The 26,157-nt window shown below is 40.4% G+C and overlaps 1 protein-coding gene across 1 annotated transcript in view; it reads left to right on the top strand.

Annotated features, from left to right (window-relative positions):
* prkcea (protein kinase C, epsilon a) overlaps window positions 1-26,157 on the top strand; it is a 60,789-nt gene that overhangs the window by 8,346 nt on the left and 26,286 nt on the right. Inside the window, exon 2 of the mRNA XM_050060100.1 lies at window positions 22,023-22,086. Within this exon, the coding sequence (XP_049916057.1) occupies window positions 22,023-22,086 (64 nt within the window). The remainder of the gene's footprint in view (window positions 1-22,022; window positions 22,087-26,157) is intronic.

Here is a 26,157-nt window from a genome sequence, read left to right as displayed (position 1 = left end):
TGTCTTCACAATTTATTGTTTCTTATCTGTGAAATTAAAGTAAATAAAAGCTTTGTTTCCACTGAGGGAAATGGTTTCAGCTTACAGAAATAGACAGGAGGTCTGCGTCGCCGCGACGTGTAGTTACATTTCTGGGGAGGTGCACGTCAGGCTACGGCTCTAAAAAGTGTTGCTGAAGAACTTGTGAGTGAGTGAGTGTGAGAGAGGAAAGATGCACACTGGTATGTGTCATGTAAAGCAACTTGACACTATATCGATATAAACTGTTTTGTCTAAATTTATATGTGGCTTGAAAATATATCAATATATATGGTACATAGTCGTTAAATCGCCCAGCCCTATTTAGAGCAATACTGTAGAGCTCTCATATTAATGCAGATCCTGTTGCCTCATACTGAAGTGTTTTCTGTACATTACCTGCATTTGAAGCACATTGAGTTTACTTGTAATGAAATGTGTTATATAAATAAAATTGCCCTGCATCGCCTTTATATAGAGGTGAGCCACATACCACTGTAAACAGAACTGTGCCTGTGCATTCCTGTGGTAACTATGGTATGGCAGCAGTGGCAGAGAAATTCAAAGGATGACTGCAGTGTTGTTGATTTTACTTTTCACTTCTAAATAAGCTGTTTAGATTAAAGGGTTACATTTGGCTGCTGTTGTCACAGATGTTATTGTAAAGCTGTATGTAAGAATGCCACGTGCCCACAGTGTAGCCAGTGTGTGAAATGGTATATTATGACCAAACCTATGAAAAAAAAAAACAAGGAGATACAACTGTAGTCTGTCTTTAAGCATTTTCACTGTGTAGACCAAAATTATTTTTGTTTATGATTTTGCTAATTCAGTCAGGAACACTTAAAGAAAACTTTATTTCTGTTTGCAGTATTATATTTGGCGGTATGGCTCTGTTCTGGGGCCTCTCTGGCCTACACAAAAAGCCTCTTCCACGCGCCTATGTGGAAAGCCCGAGCTGGAGAGAGCACACCTCTCTGCCCTTCCACGCGCCTGCATGGAAAGCCTTAAGGCAGCTAAACTGCTCCATGGCTAAAAAAAAAAATCTAACCTAATAAAAGAGGTTTCCTTTGATCTCATTCCCTTGTGACTTTAGCTGTTTGTTTGCATTCCTCACTGCCATTTCTCCTCTCGTGCACTGAGCTGAACTGCCAATCATAAGCCCCGTTTCCACCGAGCAGTATGGCACAGTTCAGTTGGGTACTTTTTTTTTTTAATTAATTTTTTTTTTAGTTGTGGATGGTACCAATAGAACCGTTCTGTACCGTCCCCATTTTTGGTCCCCCCTCTGTTGGGTACCTAGCACACAGATCTGGTACTAAAAGGTGGAGCTGTGAACACTGCAGTCTGTTGATTGGTCAATAGAGGACGGTCACTCTGCTCAGGGCTGAGTTGTGGCTGGTTTTGAGGCTCATGTAACTACTGTTCATACTGTGGAGAGTTTTATTAGTAAACTGTAACTATAAAATGAAAGGATGTTTTGCTGCCTCCCTTGCAACTGGGTAGACTGCTGGCAACTTTTAAGGTGGAACGTTAACTTGTAATGTTACTCAATGCATGAGGTGACGACATGAATCTATCAGCACACCTTAAATTTCACTGTGACAACTTTGACCATCATTTTCCTTATATGACACACTTGTAGTAATGAGATGATCTTTAAGCGTTTATATATATTTATATATAATTTCCCATCCTCACTCGGAGGAAAAAAAAAAAGCGTTGTGGAGTGTCGTTCCTGTGGGCTCCAGCAACACTAAACCCCTGAGCTTGCCTGAGAAGCTCAGCTCGCATTTAAGAGTACCGTTTGCGGTGGAAACACTAGGGTCTGGGTACCATGTCTGAAGGGTTACTGTTGGTTCCAAAGGTACCATACTGAAACGGGGCTATAGTGATTTCACTCTCTGACAGGATTAGGGGTCGCCAGTGTCAACAAGGGCTGACAAGGGCCACACCGCCAAACCTCAGGCAATAGACGCCCACCTACGACCTGACATTGCCCAACAGCGGACAGTTGGCTGGTGTGTCAGGGCCTTTGGCGATTTTAATTTGGAAATAGGTTGGTTTGATCCACTGGTTTTAAATTAGTCTTTTAAACAGTTTAAGTTAGCTTCAAAAGGCTATAAGAAGAAGAACTTAAATTATTTTTTAAATTTGCATGTCCTGGAGACAGACAGACAGACAGACAGACAGACGATATAGGAAGAAAGCAGAGGAGATAGAAATGAAGAAAAAGGGAGGGAGACTGGAGGAGGTGAGAGGAAAATGAGGAGAAGGCTGTGGAGAAGAGGAGGAGGGTGGTGATGAAGGAGAGGGAGCAGAAGACGAGGTGTAGAAACAAGCTGTGTGTACATGTAAATATATCAAGCTGGAGGCGTCTAGGAGACATGATGACCACACAGTGTAACATTTCCTCACAGGGACACGGACCACGTCAGATGTCAGCCAGCCGCTGTTCGACACTTGGCATCAACACACACACACACACACACACACACACACACATCCTTGTATTTCTATCTTTGTGAGGACCCTCATTGACATGATGCATTTCCTAGACCCGAACCCTAACCTAAACCTTATTCTAACCTGAACCCTAAAACCAAGTCTTAACCCTCAAACAGGCTTTTGAAAAAGTGAGGACCGACCAAAATGTCCTCACTCTGTTGTTAAAATACATTTTTTGGTCCTCACTAGGGCTGTGCCATATCAACTCGTTCACGACAATAACGGTATTTTTTTAATATCAAATGACTTTTTCATATCATGATATTTGCAATATTTGAAACTCATTCAGCGGCTCCTCTGGCAGCAGCACAGCGTCTCTCCCTCTCCTCTCTCACCGTGCACACACAGGAGTCGGTGTTGTCAAGTGATTTTGTCATAAACCTTTGGTAATGTAAACCTACTTGACGCTCGTGGCACGACCAAAAACTCCATATATGTGAATGTGTGATAGTTGTGGTATCATAACAGCCTGTCACAGGTTACAGCGTGATGATTAGAGGAGAAATGGCAGAGCATAAAGGTCCAGGTGGAAAAAACCCAACTCAATCATTTAGGATTTTACTAAAAGAAGGAAATCACCTGTTGATTTATATATATAGATCCCAGGGGACATTTTTTGTATTTGGGAGCTGTTTAAATGTGTAATTTGTGGTAGATTGTATTTTGTTGAGCTATTAATATTGTATACAGAATCTGAGTTACTGATGTTGTTCACAAACTAAAGAAATGAGAGATCATTTTGTTTTTACTGAATATTTGAAGGTGAATAAAATATTTATATTTTACTTATTTGTAATATCGTCCAAATTATTGTTATTGCGAAAATACCCTGAAATATTGTGATATTATTTTAGGGCCATATCGCCCTCCCCTAGTCCTCACTGTGTGGCATGTACATGCACTCACTCACTCACTCACTCACTCACTCACTCACTCACTCACATGCTCGTACTTACAGCAGCCAGGATTAATTACTGGAGGACTAAAATAAGAGGCCAGTCACCATCCCTTTTTTAAACAATGGTTAAAATATTGTGTTGATATTAAGGGCTTTGCAGCATTTCTTCCACTTTTTAACTGACGCTAGTTGAAGGTTAGGGTGGCAACGATATGAATTTTAACGGTACGGTTTCACAGTGTCACGAATTAGTATTACTATCAGTCAGAATGACCTTTTAAAGGAATTAAAATAGAAGGGTTATTTTTGGTTAAACATATGGTTTATTACTGTATTTGAAACTTGAAACCATTTTTAATGGAAGTATGTGTAAATATTCTCAGTTTAGAAAATAACAATAAAGGTGAGATTTTTTTTCAATATCATAGATAAGCAAATGTACACGGTACGATAACCATCAGTATAATATCACAGTATACCTTGAAACTGGTATACTTTTGCAACCCTATTGTAGATATTGTAGCTGTCAGAAATTTCAGACTCTGACTCATAGCTGGGAAGGTGGTGTGCATATTGTTTCCCATTTGGCTGCTCGTTATTATGGTGCGCATGATAGATTATGAATTGTTCATTTTTGCAGTGCAATACCAAGAACATTGTTATGGTCACTGTTTCCACCAAACACTTTTGGTATGGTACCTTTGGAACCAAAAGCCCCGTTTCCACCGAGCAGTACGGTATAGTTCAGTTCGGTGTGCTTTTTTTCTGTTTCCACTGTGAAAAGTTGTGGATGGTACCAATGGAACCGTTCTGTACCGTCCCCATTTTTGGTCCCCCCTCTGTTGGGGTACCTAGCACACAGATCTGGTACCAAAAGGTGGAGCTGTGAACACTGCAGTCTGTTGATTGGTCAGTAGAGGACGGTCACTCTGCTCAGGGCTGAGTTGTGGCTGGTTTTGAGGTGACTTTTAAGGTGGAACGTTAACTTGTAATGTTACTCAATGCATGAGGTGACGACATGAATCCATCAACACACCTTAAATTTCACTGTGACAACTTTGACCATCACTTTAGTTTTTTTATGACATACACTTTTAGTAATGAGTGGATCTTCAAGTGTTTATATATATTAATTTTGGTCGGGTTATGTGAACTGCATATATTCTAATCCTCACTCTGAGAACAACAACAACAACAAAAAAAAAGCATTGTGGAGCGTTGTTCCTGTGGGCTTCGGCAGCACTAAACCCTGTGGATGATAATCGAGGTGCAGACTTCCATCTGTGTCACCAGTAATGAGGAAATACAGTGAGCGCTATGACGGAGCAGTGAGTGACAACAACCCCGCCCACATTTAAGAGTACTGTTTGCAGTGGAAACACTAGGGTAAGTAACCCTTCAGACATGGTACCTAGACCCTTGCATTTCCACTGCAAACATTGTTCTTAAATGTGGGCGTAGTTGTTGTCACTCAGTGTTTGCTGTTAACTCAACAGCTACAGTAGTTCACCAACTACGTCATCCAGTTTGTAGCACTGACTGCAAAATGGGTGGATGAGCTCTGCTGTAGGACTTTTTTATGTGATTGGGCCTTGACTGTATTTTTTGCCATGGAATGTAAAGTTGAAAATATCCCCCATTACCTTCATAATACCATTGTACTTCAGTGTAAGGGCCGAGCACAGCATCTCCATCCTCTGCCAAGACATGACTCTGATCGTTGAGGTCACAGCCATATTGTCATTAGCCCATTCCCTCACCAATGGCGAGCTGCATGACATCATAGGCTCCATCCCTCAGTGACCTGCTGGTTAAGTAGGACAGACTGGATTTAAGACTGTGACAATACACACACAAAGATAAGCATGCTGCTCTGCCCACTGATGCCAAATCAGGTCAACCTTTGGTGTGTGTGTGTGTGTGTGTGTGTGTGTGTGTGTGTGTGTGTGTGTGTGTGTGTGTGTGTGCCAGAGGGTGTTTAATGCATGTTGTCAGTGAAAGGGAAGAAATGGGAGGTTATGTGAGAGCTCTGGGACAGCAGGTGAAATGCACACCGTTAGCCCCCTCGTTTTTTCTGTGACCCCAGAGTGTGTGTATTTTTGCAAATCCACAAAGGAGGATACATTTTGAACGAAATTAGATGTCTTACATTTCAGACATGGACACAGCAGGGTTGAATAAAAGTTGTATTTGTGCTTTTGAATAGGGCATTTATGAAATCACATGAGCCACGATTGTATTTATAACTTAGATTAATTACATTATCTTAACAAAGCTGTACGATATCAAGTAAGTATTGGTGACCATTGATTTTGAGGGCTTCTCAGCTGGTTGGCTGGCAACTGCTCAGAGACAAGACATAGTCCAACACATAACCTCAGTAAAATGGAGGTTGTTTACATTTTTAGTCTTTGTTATTTGTATGAATTAAACAAATGAGATGTAACGTGTTGATTAGGGAACTTTTGGTGGACTGTTAGCCTCTTTGTTGGTGTGCGGGTCACAGCAACATTAATCATAGTAGGTTAAAAAAAGAAAACTATCTTAAGTATATATACAGTGGTGTGAAAAAGTGTTTGCCCCCTTCCTGATTTCTTACTTTTTTGCATGTTTTCCACACTTAAATGTTTCAGATCATCAAACAAATTTAAACATTAGTCAAAGATAACACAAGTAAACACAAAATGCAGTTTTTAAATGAAGGGTTTTATTAATGAGGAAGAAAAAAATCCAAAGCTACATGGCCCTGTGTGAAAAAGTGTTTGCCCCCCAGCTCCTGTTAAAACATAACTGTGGTTGATCACACCTGAGTTCAATTTCTGTAGCCACACCCAGGCCTGATTACTGCACACCTGTTCCCAATCTAGAAATCACTTAAATAGGACCTACCTGACAAAGTGAAGTAGACCAAAAGATCCTCAAAAGCTACAGACATCATGCCGAGATCCAAAGAAATTCAGGAACAAATGAGAAAAAAAGTAATTGAAATCTATCAGTCTGGAAAAGGTTATAAAGCCATTTCTAAAGCTTTGGGACTCCAGCGAACCACAGTGAGAGCCATTATCCACAAATGGCGAAAACACGGAACAGTGGTGAACTTTCCCAGGAGTGGCCGGCCGACCAAAATTACCCCAAGAGCGCAGCGACGACTCATCCAAGAGGTGACAAAAGACCCCACAACAACATCTAAAGAACTGCAGGCATCACTTGCCTCAGTTAAGGTCAGTGTTCATGACTCCACCATAAGAAAGAGACTGGGCAAAAATGGCCTGCATGGCAGAGTTCCAAGACGAAAACCACTGCTAAGCAAAAAGAACATTAAGGCTCGTCTCATTTTTGCCAGAAAACATCTTGATGATCCCCAAGACTTTTGGGAAAATATTCTGTGGACTGACGAGACAAAAGTTGAACTTTTTGGAAGGTCTGTGTCCCATTACATCTGGCGTAAAAGTAACACCGCATTTCAGAAAAAGAACATCATACCAACAGTAAAATATGGTGGTGGCAGTGTGATGGTCTGGGGCTGTTTTGCTGCTTCAGGACCTGGAAGACTTGCTGTGATAAATGGAAGCATGAATTCTGCTGTCTACCAAAAAATCCTGAAGGAGAATGTCCGGCCATCTGTTCGTGACCTCAAGCTGAAGCGAACTTGGGTTCTACAGCAGGACAATGATCCAAAACACACCAGCAAGTCCACCTCTGAATGGCTGAAGAAAAACAAAATGAAGACTTTGGAGTGGCCTAGTCAAAGTCCTGACCTGAATCCTATTGAGATGCTGTGGCATGACCTTAAAAAGGCGGTTCATGCTCGAAAACCCTCCAATGTGGCTGAATTACAACAATTCTGCAAAGATGAGTGGGCCAAAATTCCTCCACAGCGTTGTAAAAGACTCATTGCAAGTTATCGCAAACGCTTGATTGCAGTAGTTGCTGCTAAGGGTGGCCCAACCAGTTATTAGGTTTAGGGGGCAAACACTTTTTCACACAGGGCCATGTAGCTTTGGATTTTTTTCTTCCTCATTAATAAAACCCTTCATTTAAAAACTGCATTTTGTGTTTACTTGTGTTATCTTTGACTAATGTTTAAATTTGTTTGATGATCTGAAACATTTAAGTGTGGAAAACATGCAAAAAAGTAAGAAATCAGGAAGGGGGCAAACACTTTTTCACACCACTGTATCTACTAGGGATGCACGATATATATCAGGCTGATAAATTATCAGCCGATAATGGGACATTTTTGTAATTATGCATTATTCCGATAATTAAAATTATAGCTGATAAATAGCGCTGATAAAACGAGGCCAGACTGCTTTCATTGACTGAACAACGGCAGCATCTAGGCTACACACCCAACACAGTGGATGGCGGTACACGTACCTTTAAACTTAGTTTGTGAGCCGCCAATAAACACAGAGAAGAAGAACAATAAGAACTGCAGTACGGTGTCTAGAGGGCAAAACATGTCGCAGTGTGGACGTCTTTCACAGTTCCAGGGGAAGACATGATCTCTGACCGCCTGACGCAGATTAGACACTACGCCGGAGGACCGTCTCCAGAGTGTTAGCTGGAGATAATTAGCAGCAGTGGCTAACATCCAACACCGAGCTTTTAAAATGGTAGTTGATATGGTAATGGTAATCTACATGGTAGTTGAGACGGCCCCTGGGTGTGTTTATAAAAATGCAGTGTGACGATATAAACATTTCATACAGCAGATGTAACGCTGACCTGCCGATGCTCTCACGAGTCAGCTGTCAGATTTTGATGTCGCAGAGGATCTTGAGAGCCACCTTGGGTCGGAGGTGAGACGGTAGATAGTCTGCCATGACGAGTCCTCGAGTGTGAACGAGCCTACGAGCAAGTCGCCCCCTCGTCTGTGACTGGGACTGGATATCTGGCATGCTAGGAAACTGGAGAAGGCTGACACGACTGACAAAGAGCATCAGCCAATGAGAAGCAGGATACGTCCCACGTCAGCACGCAGGAGGACGGAAGAAATGTGAGGAGGACAAGCTGCAGGGTTGCCAGGTCTGCTTATTAGCTGCGACTTTGGGCTTGTTTCTAAAGTGGAGTTGCTTATTTGGGCTTGCTCTCTAAACGTCAGCTTTCTCTATATATATCCGTCTAATAAGTTATTTAAACGCATGATAGTCGCTTCTTTTGGGCTTGTTTCCACAGCCCTAGTTGCTTGTTTCTCTCCCAAGCCGGCTGGCAAGCAACAACAACAATGGCGGCGTCCACAGGATCACGGGGAGCGCGTTGTGTTTGGACCCAGGCCCTGGAGGCAGATCTAATTCAACACGTCTCCAAGTTAAAAAAATCGTAGTTTGGTGACGTCACCGCATTATCTGGGGCTCTGTCGGCGAGGGCTCAGTGGAGAAATCTTGTGGTGTGCACACACAGGTCGTAACGCAGCTGGCGAGACTCCCGCTGACAGAAACACACGTCGCCAGGTATGAACACTCAAAAGATTACGATAGTCGCCATGGCGCAAAATCAGGGTGAAAATCGTGTAATGTGAACTAGGCTTTCCTGATACACCAGAGAATTACACCGTAACAATGGGCTTCATCATCTCCCTCTCTCTTACTGTTAACTATAGATTCAATACTGATTTAAAGTCATTTTACTTTCACATCCTGGTATTTATTATGTTCATCTGTATTGTAGGGTTATTCATCATCCATACTTTCTCACTACATCTTAACCATTCTTACTGTCAGGTGTACATAAACAGGTTATACACTTATTTTGTACAATGTCAAATTATCGGCCATGTGAAGCAGGTAATTATTAATAAGAACTTTTGTCCATATCGCCCAGCCCCACCTGGTGTCACGGCTAGAAGAGCAGACACACAGATACACACAGACAGACAGACGATTAGCTCTATGTGTAAGTAGAAAAGAGCAGTAGCTTGTTACAAAAGTAATTTTTGTTACTACAGAGAAAATAAAGCACTAAAAACAGGTACCATTGGGTAGCATGACCAAATCACAGGCACCAGAAGGGTTACCAGCATCGGTTCAAATGTTAACGATACCTGGTCCTTACCAACACAGGCCAAGAGTTGAGTTTAAGTTATGAAAATGATTGCAATTTAAATCACAGTATGATTAGAAACAAGGCTTCCTTCTGCAGCTCGAGTCTTCATGAATCGTATTTTCATTTAGAGCGATCCAACAGCGTTGACTGTCTGATCTACAGCGGCTGCTCAACAGGCCGTCTGCCAGTCCATCTGGATATCACACACTCGTGTTGACTGTGTGTGAGCTCTAAGACGACTGAACAGACAGGATGATTTGATCGGGGATGTCCATTCTCCTAAATCAGATTCTCACCCCGTCTAGTTGATGCTACTGGACTGTGGGACCCGTCACTTGTGGCGGGGGTGCGGGCTTTGTTGAACCTCCCCCTTCAACACCACCACCATGCAGCTCAGCTCCTCTTACATTATTAGCCGTCTGTGATGTTACATTAAAGATGCATGACTCTCATGCTGTCTCACTCAGCATGGGCCTCCTGAGTGTGAGCGTGTGTGTGCAGGCGGACACGCTTGAGTTGCTGAGTGATAGAAAGAAGGGCACACACACGCAAACACACATGTTATTGTGTGAACGCGGTCGAGCTCTCTCGAAGCCGAAATTTGTTATTTGACAGATGGATGTGGGAGGCTGTCACTGAGACTAAACGCTCCTGAGAGAGACAGAGAGAGCTGTCTGGTTGGACAGAGATAGCGAGCTAGATGGACGGAGAGTGGGAGGGGGTTAGCTCCACAGTATTGATATAATGCAAGCTTTGAGTGCCCTGTCTGCTTGGTTGAGTGCTTCTGTGTGCTGCTGCATATGGTGTGTGTGTGTTTTCATACTGTCTGTGTGTTTTTGTATGGCAATGGGACGAACGCAAGAGAGTTAAGCTTGTATGTGTGTTTAACGCTAACCTCCCTCTGAAGTCCATTTTGAAATCCCCAGACACACATGCTCAGCTTCTTGTGTGTGTGTGTGTGTGTGTGTGTGTGTGTGTGTGAGGGTTTGTGAAGTTATCCGTCTCCCTGGCTGTATCAGTGTCCTAATTGGACTAACAAGATTAATGAGGCGAACTAGATTCTCCAGCTCTCTCTCCTCCCATCTTTTGTTGTTGGGGCGGGGAAACTGAGTGCACGTGTGTGTCTGTACACAGCAGGTTAAATCCAAGTCACGTTACAGTTCATTTAACAGGGCTGGTGATGTGAATGAAATCCTCTATCATTGTATATATCATTCTGATATTGCTGACACTATCAGCTGACTAATCCACTTCTCTCTTGATAGAAAAAAATCAACAATTTTGAGGATCAGTTTATGGTTTAAGCCACTTATCTATATCTATAACAGAAGACTACTATAATGACTATGTGCAATATATTGATATATTTGCAAGTAAGATATAAACTCATAAGTTCTCCAGCAACACTTTTTAGAGCCGTAGTCTGACGTGCACCTCCCCAGAAATGTAACTACACATCGCAGCAACGCAGACCTCCTGTCTATTTCTGTAAGCTGAAACCATTTCCCTCAGTGGAAACAAAGCTTTTATTTACTTTAATTTCACAGATAATAAATAAATTGTGAAGACAATAAAGCCTCCACAAAAATAGCATTTTAGGTCTTGTGTGTGATTTATCCTGGCTTCATATGAGCAGAGGAAATCTCCGCTCGTCAGCAGGCTAATTTATACAATGTAAAATGCCATAGGCTTGTGCTAATAATGTTAGCATGTTGTATTTGTTTGGAAAATGTGTTTAGTGTAAGACAGTTGTTTTGTCAGTGAACCTTGTGAGTTGTAATGGAGCTGAATTATGTAACATTACCTTTGTTAAATGTTGCTGTTGTTCCTGGCTTCATATGAGTAGAGGAAAAGTCCACTAGCCGCTAAGCTAATTTATACAATGTAAAATGTCATAAGCTTGTGCTAATAACGTTAGCATGTTGTATTTTTGGGGAAAATGTGTCCAGCAAAAGACAAGTGCTTTGTCTCATTTGTGTACTTGTGTTTGAAATTGTCGCTATTAAACCATGTTTAATGTGAGTTTAATGTGTGTTTAATGTGAGTTGTCATATTTTCAGGAGAAAAAAATCCCTGTCTTTGCATTTTATTTTGATCAGTCTGTTTTTGTAAAACTGCTTGTGACGTCTCAAATGTGGCTTTGACTTGCAACTGAAAACATGTAGCTTATTTCGTACAAAATACTGAGATATATATCGTTTATCACCAGTCAGCCTGTAAATACTGAGATACAAGTTTTTGTCCATATCGCCCAGCCCTAGTCCATGGTCCCAACTATGCGGCGATATGATGGTGTATGAAAAATTCATATCACATGGAAAATCAATACTGGTATACTGAATGAACCGCTAAGCCGCCCAGCACTACTTACCCAATTCTCATTTTTACAGAATAGAGCTTGAATGCATCGTAAAGTAACTCGACAAGGCAAATATCGGCTGATTCCGACATGCAGCCAATAAATTGATGCTTCCCTGAAAAATACTGTTTAGTGCAGCTTTAAGGAATCGGTATGAATCATACATCAAACTCTCACTGTATTGCCTGTATTGACTTTTGAAATAATGTACGGTTAAACTAAGTGACACACCTGTGGTTAGGTTCAGTACAATCCCCAGTCGACTTGACTACATTAAAATGCCCCAGGGTTGTTGATTTAATAATACGTGTGTATTAGTGTTTGTTTTGTCCTGAATTACCCGCTGAAGGGTGGGGTTTATGTAATGACATGGTGTGTGACAGTTCAAACAGAGACAGGTGAGCTTAAAATCACTGAAAGGGAGACTGTACGTCGACTCCAGTGCAGCTTTCTCACGGCAGATATGCTGACTTGTCAGGGCAGGAAAAGCACAAGTGTAATGTTAACGATGTAATTTATTTAACCAAAGTTATATTCCTTTTTTTTTTCCACAGAAGTCATTTTTATATAATGATAATGATAATAATAATAATAAACTTTATTTATAAAGCGCTTTTCAAAACAAAGTTACAAAGTGCTCTACATGGTTGATCCCGGATTTATTACAATGCGCGATTCAAGCTAATAACAGGAGACAATTTTAGGAAAATACAAAGCACAATAAAAATAAAATAAAGATAAAATACCATCACTGAAGCAGATAAGCAAACTTTGCAACTATTTGCCCTGTAGGTAGGGCTGGGCGATATGGACAAAAATTAATATCTCACTATTCACAGGCTGACTGGTGATACACAATATATATGGGCTGGGCCTGCATGTTTTCAGCTGCAAGTCAAGGCCACATTTGTGATGTCACAAGCAGTTTTATAAAAACAGACTGTGATCAAAATGAAATGCAAAGACAGGGATTTTATTCCCCTGTCTGAAAATATGCAGCTTTACAACAGTTACACCTACAAAACAGTGTGTAGTTGATTAAAAACACACATTAAACACACATTAAAAATTACTTAATAGAGACAATGTCAAACACAAGTACACAAATCAGCTTCACTATAACTCGCAGCATTCACAGACAAACACTTGTCTTTATCTGGACACATTTTCCCCACAAATACGACATGCTAACGTCATTAGCAGAAGCCTATGGCATTTTACATATTAGCCTAGCGGCTAGCAAACTTTTCCTCTACTCATGTCAAGCCAGGGACAACAGCAACATTTAACAAAGGTAATGTTACAAAATTCGGCTTCATTACAACTCACAAGGTTCACTGACAAAACAACTGTCTTATACTAAACACGTTTTCCAAACAAATACAACATGCTAACGTTATTAGCACAAGCCTATGGCTTTTTACATTGTATAAATTAGCCTAGCGACAAGCGGAGATTTCCTCTGCTCATATGAAGCCAGGATAAATCACACAAGACTTAAAATGCTATTTTTGTGGAGGCTTTATTGTCTTCACAATTTATTGTTTCTTATCTGTGAAATTAAAGTAAATAAAAGCTTTGTTTCCACTGAGGGAAATGGTTTCAGCTTACAGAAATAGACAGGAGGTCTGTGTCGCTGCGATGTGTAGTTACATTTCTGGGGAGGTGCACGTTAGGTTACGGCTCTAAAAAGTGTTGCTGGAGAACTTGTGAGTGAGTGAGTGGGGCGGAGCTTGAAAATATATCGTACATAGTTGTAATATCGCCCCGCCCTACCTGTAGGTTGCACTGAGGTACAGCAAATCGAACAATTAGAGTAATACAAAATAAAAGAACAACATTTGTTCATTTGTTCGTTTCCAGAATAGGTCACCTGATGATATAAGGTGTTATGAACAGTGCAGAGATGTGTTTGCTGTTTGTGTTTATGCATTTGTTTTTTGTGATGACGTTATTAAAGTAGAAAAACCTCAATAAAAAATAACCTTAAATGACAACAAAAACGAATAAGGACCAGCTCGCTGCACATCTCATCTGATTTATTGAACATTTACTTACCATGTACATTCATTCTGAATAATTCTGTTGCAAGCTACAGTATTAAAAAAAAAAGCAGCACTGCAACCATGGAAACGCCTGTTGCTAGGATACATGGTTACACTGTCGTTGAACGGTCTGCATAGCTAACAGCAGTGGATTTCATTGAATACAATTTTAATTAATCTTAATTTCTGTGCTTACACCAGCCTTAATAAATGTTTTAGTGTACTGTAATCCATCAGTGCTACACTGGCTATGGGAAACATTTTAGATGATTTTTAATCTCATTTTGACCCAAATTTGAACCAATTTGCGTAACATTCACTTGCAGTTAACAGCTTCTGTAGTGGTAAAGTAAATAAATCAGTGTTACATCTGCATTCAGTATCAAAAAAAATGTACATTACTGTGTCATTTAGTGGCTTGTTTCACTGTTAGATGATTTTTCATCCTGCCAAGAATAAAATTCAGAAGAAACATTCAGTTTATTTTATATTTTTTTGGCATGGTATTGAACACTGGCAAGCTCTAACTCATCTTCAGAAATTCATATCTGTGTAGTAGAAGTTCTTGGTGCTTTGGATAGGAAAATACGCGCTTGAAGGCACCTCGTAAGTGGTGATGAGAGAACAGTGCTGTTTGTTGGCCAGCATGCCACCTCAGGATCGCGAGCACTAAATCAATGGTGGTGCTGTCCATTTGCTCCACTCTGTTCCAAATCTTTCTGCTGAAATCCCTGCCGAGATGCGCTGTTATGCAAGAGGTTACATTTGGGGATTAGCACATCATTTTCAAGGGTAGACATCAAGAATCCGGCAGCGTTTATAGGTCACAAATCCCATGCAGTTGTTGTGTGTTATACATGCAACAAAGGGATGATACTACACGTATGCTCGTATGTGCTCCAGGCTCTGTGTCCATTATCATGTTTAACTCCAGATAGGTTCCTCAACAGTATCATCTGATGATTATTGTCACTAACGATTAATCTCAAAATTCATTTTTTGTAATTTAAAAAAAAAAGGCTATCATTTAATATAGACAGTGCAGGCAGTGCAGTTCTTCTCTCCTTTCTTTTCTTTTCTTTTCTCTTAATTTCCTTCCTTTTTCTGTCCTGTCCTTTCCTCTCTTCTCCTTTCCTTTAGTTCCTCCTCTCCTCTCCTCTCCTCTCCTCTCCTCTCCTCTCCTCTCCGTTCTTTCCCTTTGTTTCTTGTCCTGTCCTGTCCTTTCCTGTCCTTACTCTCCTCTCCTCCTCTCTCCTTTTGTTTCGTTTCTTTTCTTCTCCTTTCCTGTCTTGTCTTGTCCTTTCCTTTCCTTTCCTTTCCTTTCCTTTCCTTTCCTTTCCTGTCTTGTCTGGTTTTGCCCTTACCTGTCCTGTCTTGTCTTGTCTTGTCTTGTCTTGTCTTGTCTTGTCTTGTCTTGTCCTTGTCCTTTCCTTTCCTTTCCTTTCCTTTCCTTTCCTTTCCTTTCCTGTCTTGTCCTGTCCTTTGCTTTCCTTTGCCAGTCCTGTCCGGTGTATTTTGGTTAAATAGTCAGTAGCAATCTATAACAAATGAAAACCATGAACAAACTAGTTAAACACCTATTAAATTAGAATTATTTTTTAATTGAAAATCATTTTTTTTCTCCATATTTTTTGTCAGATACAGGTAACCATTGACGATGTTGGGTAACGTGTATGTTAATGTCGTCTAATGTCAAGTCTCTATTTGATCAGACCAGACGATACCATACGAAACTTGTTAGGGCATAAAATCTGAATTGCTTTGGCTTTTTTTATAAACAGTTGCTGATGTGTGTGTGCGCGCCTTATAACTAGTATGTAGCGTGCACTGGTGCCCGTCGTAATTACCGTACGCCACTGCCCAGAGCACAGGGAGATGCATCCGAATTCAAAAACAACAGAGAAGATTTTTGCATTATCAGAATAATTAAAAGAGACAGATTATTTGAGCTCTACTTGACATTAATCAAACCATAAAATGATGCAAAGCTCATGTTCTAATCATGTTACCATGTACTGTGACACAGGGCTTTTACAGTACTTTACTAAGGAAAATACAGCAGGTAGAATTAGATTTATTTCACTTCTTAACGTAATTTTTAGGTCATCAGGACATATTTATTTTAAGGGAGTATAATGCAAAAGTATTTGATGATTATATAAAAAATATATATTACATATTTGAGGGAACGTGAAATGTATTTTATAAGGCAAAAAAACAAAACAGTAGACCTGTGCACTGTTTCTACCTCCCACAATTTTTTATTTACTGTTGCTGTGCCGTGTTTTGATTAGTCATTGATGTGTCTAAGGGATTTACAGCAAAACAAATATTTAATCAACAAAACAAAACATGTCTGTAAATTTGTGTAATTTCAGGGCACATGACTGAGGTTCTTCATGACCTGACATATGTTCTGCTGCAGAGTGATTATTGTGAAACAATTATCAGTGCATCAAACTTTGTGATTTCTATACATGATTTTTTTTTCTCGCTGTGTGACCACCTGCTACTTTCAAAACATGAAGTATTTGTTATGATTAGGGATGCCCCTAACGACTAATGTCAATCAATCAATCAATTTTATTTATAAAGCCCAATATCACAAATCACAATTTGCCTCACAGGGCTTTACAGCATACAACATCCCTCTGTCCTTTGGACCCTCACAGCATAATGTCCCTTATGTGTAAATGGAGTAGACTTGTCAACCAGTCTTAAAGAGAAAAAAACCCTTAAGGGGGATTTATACTTGTATGCAGACCCTACGCCATAGCCTACGCCGTTGTGAGCATTTATACTTGTGCGGTGGTGTGTCTGTGTCACTCTGCAGTTACACCTCTAAAACACTAGTAGGCGGTGGAGGTTTGTGTGAAGTGCTGTAAAGTTTAATTGATTCAAAACACACATTAAACACTCATTAAACATGGCTTAATAGAGACAATGTCAAACACAAGTACACAAATCAGCTTCACTATAACTCGCAGCATTCACAGACAAACACTTGTCTTTATCTGGACACATTTCCCCACAAATACAACATGCTAACGTCATTAGCATGAGTCTATGGCATTTTGCATTGTATAGATGAGCCTAGCAGCTAGCGATCTTTTCCCTTTTCTCATATGAAGCCAGGGACAACAGCAACATTTAACAAAGGTAACGGTACAAAATTCGGCTCCATTACAACTCACAAGGTTTACTGACAAAACAACTGTCTTATACTAAACACGTTTTCCAAACAAATATAACATGCTAACGTTATTAGCACAAGCCTATGGCATTTTACATTGTAGAAATTAGCCTAGCAGCGAACGATCTTTTCTCTGCTCATATGAAGCCAGGATAAATCACACACAAGACTTATAATACTATTTTTGTGGAGGCTTTATTGTCTTCACAATTTATTGTTTCTTATCTGTGAAATTAAAGTAAATAAAAGCTTTGTTTCCACTGAGGGAAATGGTTTCAGCTTACAGAAATATTACATAGATTAGCCTAGCGGCTAGTGGACTTCTTCCTCTACTCATACCTTAACTAATTACATCTAATGTCATTATTTTTCTTTCTCACCGGTGGTTTAAGTCATTGCATCTCCCGACAGCACAGCTCGGTTTAATTTCAGCCTGCGTGCACATTTTTTCCAGCCGAACATCGTTGAAACAGAGCAGCTAATGTTGCTTTAGGGAGAAGTTGGCAGCATGAGATGCCCGACCAGGCAGGTAACATTACATTGTGTTTTATCTAGTAACAGTATTGTTTATACACCTCTGTCTGTTGACCCCTTTTTGGCTGGATGCACATGTTTATGCTTTTTACGTTTCACCATCCAGTTGGTTTAGCTGTGAGGAACGTGCAGCCCAGTGTTAAAAAATTTGTTACAGGCGATCATGACCTCTGCATCGAGATATAATCTTTCAAGACAAAATCATTAGCTCTAAGAATTGATTTTTTTCTCTCTATCCCTAATGCAGCGTGTCTCATATTAGTTCCTGTGCAAGCTTTGTTTCTCATGTTCAGCAATGCATGGACATATATGTGTGTGTGTGTGTTGCTGCCTGTGTGCGAATCTGACTGTTGCATAAGAGGATCTGCTACTGTCCCAGAGCTTAGCGAAGGATTTAAACCTCTCTTTCTCACTCTCTCCTGCACTCTCTCTTCCTGTGTCGTCCGTCTCTCTAGCGCTCTCTGTTGCACTCTCTCTAATCTACTTGTCTTTTGAAAGGGGGGGGGGGTGATGTCATTATTTGTTGAATAAGTCTTATGCCGATTGTATGTTTGCTTATCTAGCCATGTTTGAGCAGGACAGTTTCTGTCTGTTCTGAATAAATGAGCCTCCATTTTGATTGCACCTGCTCAAACACACAGAACTCATTTTGACTCATAATTCAAGATGTTTGCTCTTCATTATCTTTTAATTCAAAACCGTAATGATTGATAAGATAAAGTAAGAAATATGGTGATTTCATCAGCTTCCATTCATTTCTGTTGTAACTGTAATTGTTGTAATTTATGCCGTGTCTATAGAGGATTAATGGATTATAACACTGGTGCTTCCCCTTCAGTTACCCTCCAGCAACTAGTCTGCGTTTTGGCAACTCTTAACATCCCCGTGAGGAACACAAGAAATCAATTCTTACCATTTTACAGTCTGTTGACAGAGAGAGAAAGGACTGGGCTCACTGGTGATCTAAAAATAAGAAGTTTGGATGAGACTCCACAAGCATTACTTTGTCCAACATGCAATGCTGCAAATGTGTTGGCTGCAAACTCTTCACAGCACAAGAACATTTTGTTAAGAAAGCTGATTTGACTCGTGCCTCGCATGCCAGAACAATATTTCTTAATGTATTCAGTAAATTTTAAGCCTTCAATCTTTTTTATTGCTGCTGTGGTAAATAGTAGGGCTAGTTATTTACAGGCTGACTGGCGATACATGATATACATCTTGGTATTTTCTATGAAATGGGCGACATGTTTTTGGTTGCAAGTCAAAGCCACATTTGAGACGTCACAAGCACTTTTATAAAAACAGACTGTGATCAAAATAAAATACACGTACGTTAATGTTTCTGCACACAGCACTGGAGCTATAGAGGTTTAAAGGTTTGCAGCACAGGACACAAAACTATAACATGACAATAAAAATATAAAGTCGGCCTAAATCCATTGTAGTTTGGAAGAATTAAAAGTCTTTGTGGGGGGAGTTAAAAAACTTTCCGTGGCCTTTCAAATTAATCTAGTGCTGGAAAATGATTTAAATCTCATTTATTCACAGAGCATCAACAGAGGCCGAGGGAGGGAGGGAGCCAGACACTTTGTCCGTGTTATATATGTCTTGTATATGAAACATCTGTGTTGCTGTCACATAATAGACTACAACTACCAAGAAGAACGGCAACCTGCTATGATCCACCTCACACACACACTAACAGCGCAGTGCGATCATTTCATCTCACAGACTGATTTAGAACGTGCAACATATAGACCGATGTCGCACTGTAGACTAATTAACAGGCAGATTAAACAGAGGAGCAGCTCTGTGTCTCTCTGAGTGTTGATGGAGAACTTGTGAGGGAGTGAGTGAGTGGGGCGGAGCTGTGAGGAGAGTGTGAAAGAGGAGAGATGCACACTGGTATGCATCATTTAACACAACTTGACGATCGATGAAACGATGTTGTCTAAATTTATATCTTATTTGAAAATATACCGATATATTGTACATAGTCGTTAAGAGTTAATAATAACATTATTTCCAGTAGGATAATATGCAGAAAGTTAATGTTTTACCTTATTAATCTCTGCATGAAAATGATCCTCTCCTGCACACACTGGGTGGTCATGGACTCAGGACAAATGGACGCGTCAACTCACCTGTTAAATTATTGTAACACACCAAACAGTTGGATGAATATTGTTCATGTAAACTGTGGCGCTATGAGTTAGGGCTGCAATGATTAGTCGACTAATCGATGATTAATCGACTATTAAAATAATCGGTGACTATTTTAGTAGTCCACTAATCTGTTTGAGTCATTTTTCATAGAAAAGTACTATAAAAGTACCCCAAAATACTCTTATTGCAGCTTCTAACGTTCAAATATTGGCAGCTTTACTCAATCTCCCATGACGGTGAACTAAAACCCTTTGGCGTGAGTATGAAACAAGACATTAGATGACATAATTTTGGGGTGTAACACATTTTTTGGTAAAATGATTAGTCGACTAATCGAAGAAATAATCCACAGATTAGTCGACAGTGAAAATAATTGTTAGTTGCAGCCCTAATATGAGTTTATTGACTCAATCATATTCCACATTTGTAACTTGACATCTGGAAGTTGTAAAAGTTCTTTCATTATTTAACAGTAAAGATTAACAGTAGAGATACTACTGTAATAATAAACTTTTAAGCCAACATAATCAAACTCACTGAAGACAAATACTCTCTTCTCTCCACCCTCCACTCCCCACGAATAGGCCATTGAAGTGACACTCCCACACCGCCGCACAACCCTGGGTCTGTTTGCCGCAGTGCCTGATTTATTGTAGAAATTGATGGATTACTGAACGGACCTACTGGTCACATTCCCAGGGGCCTGATGTGTCAAGGGCCTCACCTGCGCAATGTCACTCAAATCATAAAACAACAAAAAATGCTTAACAACTGCAAAGAGACATAAAATCACCACAGGGTCTGTCCGTCTTGCTCCTGTGTAGGAGAGATGGGGGCCTTAGCATCCTTAGCATATCTGTGGCTAGGGGCCCATTGTCTCACGATCCACTCATGGGTGTAAATGCAGCTAGAAAAAGATGAGCCCAGCAAGTTGAACAGTCCCCTAACTTGTACCTTAATTCTCCATCTAAAAGCTCCACTTTCCTAATTTACACATTGAGATCAGATCACAAGGGCAGATTCGAGACAATGAGAATGCTTATAAATAACTGCAAATCTTTGTCCAGATAACAAATCGGAAAGAGATATCATGTCAATAAAAGGAGTAAATGGGGTCTGCAGCGATGATGATGAAGATAGAAATTAGAATAGTGATAAAGATGGTGATACTGATAATGATGTGACTAGTGGGGAGTAGGGGTGTGCCATATCATCTCATTCACGATAATACCGGTATAATAACATAATGAAAAATATGCAATATTTCAGCTGGTTGACATGTTGACATCATACTGTTCTTACGGCAACAACAAGCTTGGCTGAAAGCGAAATAATTAGTGACACCGCGGTGGTTCCAAAAAGAGGAGCAGCTTCAGTAGTGTGGAATAAACTGTGGCGTCCTGAATGTTTTATGAACAGCCCCGGACTTCTCAGACTCTTTTAGTGACTTACCGCTCAGAGGGAACTCATTCAGCGGCTCCTCTGGCAGCAGCACAGCGTCTCTCCCTCTCCTGCACACACGGGAGTCAGTGTCGTCAAGTGATTTTGTCATTAACCTTTAAAACTCCATATATGTGAATGTGTGATAGTTGTGGTGTCATAACAGCCTGTCACAGGTTACAGCGTGATGATTAGAGGAGAAATGGCAGAGCATAAAGGTCCAGGTGGAAAAAAAATAACCATTTAGGATTTTACTAAAAGAAGGAAATCACCTGTTGATTTTTATATATAGATCCCAGGGGACATTTTTTGTATTTGGGAGCTGTTTAAATGTGTAATTTGTGGTAGATTTTATTTAGTTGAAGTATTAATATTGTAACAGAATCTGAATCTCACTCTGAGTTACTGCTGTTGTTCACAGAATCTGAATCTCACTCTGAGTTACTGCTGTTGTTCACAAACTAAAGAAATGAGAGATCATTTTGTTTTTACTGAATATCACTTATTTTGTTGCCATTCTATTTTCTTTAATTAATAATACATTTATTTTTTATTTTTTTCCAAATAATTTGTCATATCATCAAAAGTATTGTTATCTCAAAAATACTCTGAAACATCATGATATTATTTTGGGGCCATGTTACCCACCCCTAGAGGGGAGGAGTATTGGTAGTGGAGATAATGACCTCTTCCATGTGCACTGATCTGTTTGTTTGTGCTGGAGGAAAGCCCCCCTGCTGCACTCACTGTTCAGCTGTGTTATTTCTCACTGGTTCACTTTCTGTTTCTCTCTCTCTTTGTCTGTTGCAGATTGACCTGGAGCCAGAGGGGAAGGTGTACGTGGTCATCGATCTGTCCGGATCCTCCACTGAAGGTAAAACCACAACAACACACTATTTTACTAGTGAAAACAAAGGAATCACACATCAAAACACTTGTAGACACGGTGGCATGTGCTGGTGCAAAGTACAGTTATGAATTAAAGTTGATATGGAACTTATTAAACATCTGCCTATTTGCACGTCCAACACAGTGAGAAACATGCACGATTTATACTTCTGCATCAAATCAACACCATACCTAAGGCATAGGCTCTGCATCGACTTAGAGCCTAGGGTAAAATGAAGCGGAGCTGGAAGGCGAAGCTTTCGATTTACTGGTCCATCTACGTCCCAACCCTCACCTATGGTCAGGAGCTCTGGGTAGTGACGGAAAGAATGAGATCGCAGATACAAGTGGCCGAAATGAGTTTCCTCCGTGGGATGTCATGGCTCAGCCTTAGAGATGGGGTAAGGAGCTCAGACATTTGGAGGGAGCTCGGAGTAGAGCTGCTGCTCCTTTGCATCAAAATGGGTCAGTTGAGGTGGTTTGGGCATCTGATCAGGATGCCTCCTGTTAGAGGCGTTTCAGGCACATCCCACTGGTAGGAGGCCCCGGGGCAGACCCAGAACATGCTGGAGGGATTACATATCTCATCTAGCTTGGGAATGCCTTGGGGTCCCTTAGGAGGAGCTAGAAAGTGTTGCTGTGGGGTGCTTTGCGTGGCCCGCTGCCCCTGAGACCCAGCCCCAGATAAACGGATGAAAATGGATGGATGGATGTTTTGGTTTATTCCTACCACTCTCTTAGCCTTGTTCTGGCTGCTTTTAAAAAAGAAGAAAAAAAAAAAAGCTCTAAATACTCACTGTACACTGCTTGCTCAGCACCAAACAACAGACAGACAAAGTTTGATACTAGCTGGTTAACATAGTGGAGCATTTAGCAGCTAAACAGACAGATAGGAGCATAAAGGGATTACTGAACAGGCCTAACCTGGGGCCCCCCTGGCCTTCAGCAGCAAAATGTCACTTGAATTAAAATGTACTGAACAAGTACTTAATATGACCTCAAAGACACAAAATGACCACAAATAGACACAAAACAACTACAAAATAAACAAAGCAACAACAAAGAGATACAAAACGACGTAAAAAAAAGACACAAAGTGACCTCAAGGAGACCCAAAATGACCACAAATAGACCCAAAATGACCTCAGAAAGATAGAAAAAAGTACCAAACTACAAAATAAAGCAACAGCAAAGAGATACAGAACGACCTCAAAGAAAGACCCAAAGTGACCTCAACAAGACCCAAAATGACTACAAAATAAACAAAGAGACACAAAAAGACCACAAAAAGACACAAAGTGACCTCAAGGAGACCCAAAATGACCACATATAGACACAAAAAGATCTCAAGGAGACCCAAAAAGACCTCAAATAGACACAAAAGACCACAAAAACACACAAAATGACTACAAAATAAACAAAGAGACACCAAATGACCTAAAAAAGACAACAAGTGACCTCAAGGAGACCCAAAAAGACCTCAAATAGACACAAAAGACCACAAAAACACACAAAATGTCTACAAAATAAACAAAGAGACACCAAATGACCTAAAAAAGACAACAAGTGACCTCAAGGAGACCCAAAATGACCACAAATAGACACAAGAAGACCACAAAAGACACAAAATAACTACAAAATAAACAAAGCAATAACGAAGAGACACAAAACGACCTAAAAAAAAATCACGAAGTGACTTCAAGGAGACCCAAAATGACTACAAAATAAACAGAGACACTAAATGACCACAAATAGACACAAAAAGACCTCAAATAGACCCAAAATGACTACAAAATAAACAAAGACACTAAATGACCAAAAAATGACACAAAGTGACCTCAAGGAGACACAAAATGACCACAAATAGACACAAAACGACCACAAATAGACACAAAATAACTACAAAATAAACAAAGCAATAACGAAGAGACACAAAACGACCTAAAAGCCCCCACAAAGTGACCTCAAGGAGACACCAAATGACCACAAATAGACCCTAAATAACTACAAAACAAATAAAGCAACAACAGAGACGGCCTCAAGGAGACCCAAAATGACTACAAAATAAACAAAGCAACATGGAAGAGACACAAAATGACCAAAAAATGACACAAAGTGACCTCAAGGAGACCCAATGTGACCACAAATAGACACAAAATGATCACAAATAGACACAAAATGATCACAAATAGACACAAAATAACTACAAAACAAATAAAGCAACAGCAAAGAGACTCAAAACAACCTAAAAAAGACACAAAGAGTTGTAGAGCAACAACAAAAAAAGCAAATAGCAATAGCCAGGGGCCCATTGGCTCATAATCCGCCAATGCTCTGTAGTTGGTAGAGACCAAAAACAGAGCTAAAAGAGACTGATTACTGGACACAAACATGGCCCTCAATGAATGGTAATGTTGCTCTGTAACTGCAGGATGTGTAAATAGGCTACTGTTTGCCAACATCTTCACCAGATCAACTTAAATGCTGATAATATGTCAGTGTTGTGTTCACAGCTGTTTCTGTGTGCTGCCCCCAAGTGGAGAAAACTCCAGTTATTGCAGGTTTAACATAACGTACTGTACACACATCCGCTGCTATCACTGCAGTGAAGCCTGAGGCCATAGAGTGCGATGGAAAGATTACTTCCTGTTTTCCTAGAAAGTCACTTAACAGAATTCATAGAGCGTTTTCCTCGCTCTTCTCCTCCTCTGGTTTCTCTTGTATTTGTTTGTTTCCATTAAACACGGAATCATCCAGAATATCCCTCTCAACTAGCCTTTTCCACACACATCCACTGACTCACTCACATGCTGCCCCATAAGAGAGGTTTTCACCTGCACCTGTGTATCTTCACACCTGGATATAAATAGAAACTGCTCTCTGCCTTCCAGTGAAAGTGTGCATGTATATATATGTATATACTGTGTGTGTGTGTGTGTGTGTGTGTGTGTGTGTGTGTGTGTGTGGGTGAGTGCAACAGTACATCACAGCAGTTTAGTTACTCTTGTGTAAAGACTGATAGAGAGAGCATATGAAGAGAGAGGGAGTAGATCTTAAAATAGTAGGTGAGATTGAGCCACAGATTACACACACACATATGTAGACTCAGGCGTCAGTGTCTTGCCCTCCTCATCGATGATTGGACACTCTGTGGTGACCTCACGACCCACTCCCCACCCACTCCTGAACTTCCTCCCCAGAGTTCAGCTGGCATGAGTGCTCATGTTAATGTATGCTGATAAAAACAAATGGTGTGTGTGTGTGTGTGTGTGTGTGTGTGTGTGTGTGTGTGTGTGCTGATAGGAGGGATGGAGAGATGGAGGGTGAGAACCAGAGGAAGACGTGGTATTTTTAGCAGATTTCTTTTTTTTTTGTTTTCTCCCCTGCTGCAATCTGTTCTGTGCGGCTTCAGAGGCTGGAAGGAGTTGTTCCCTCTCTCCTCTTTTCCTCCTCTCCTCTCCTCATACATCTGTTGGTCTCAGGAAGCAAATAAAAACAATAATCTGACCTAATCTGACCATCTGCAGTCTCTCCCTCTGTTTCTTTATCCGTGTCTGTTCCCTTTAAATATTTTCTCCACGTTCCTCAAAGCTTAAAAAGTAACCTCTGTGATTGAGCACTTCATTTTATTATATTTCTTAAGAAAAAGCTTTTTGTTTTTCAATGCGGTATCTTTACTTATGTAATTTAATAACCTATAAGTACTGTGTCTTTAGAAATCACATAGATTCACACCTGCCCTGTTTGGTTCGGTTCAGTCGAACTCAAGTTCGTTTGCCCACTAGGGCGGAATTCATACTTCTGCATTGAATCGACGTTGTACCTTTGCCATAGGCTCTACATTGACACAGAGGCTATGCCGTAGCCTCATGTTCACCTCCCAGAAATGTAACTATGCGGCGCAGCGATGCAGACCTCCTGTCTATTTCTGTAAGCTGAAACCATTTCCCTCAAAGTTTTTATTTACTTTAATTTCACAGATAAGAAACAATAAATTGTGAAGACAATAAAGCCTCCACAAAAATAGCATTTTAAGTCTTGTGTGTGATTTATCCTG

Source organism: Epinephelus moara, chromosome 13 (assembly GCF_006386435.1).
Source record: "Epinephelus moara isolate mb chromosome 13, YSFRI_EMoa_1.0, whole genome shotgun sequence".
In the NCBI taxonomy this organism is placed as follows: Eukaryota; Metazoa; Chordata; class Actinopteri; order Perciformes; family Serranidae; genus Epinephelus; species Epinephelus moara.
Note: the sequence above shows the minus strand (reverse complement) of the source record. Positions and strands in the feature narration are given on the sequence as shown.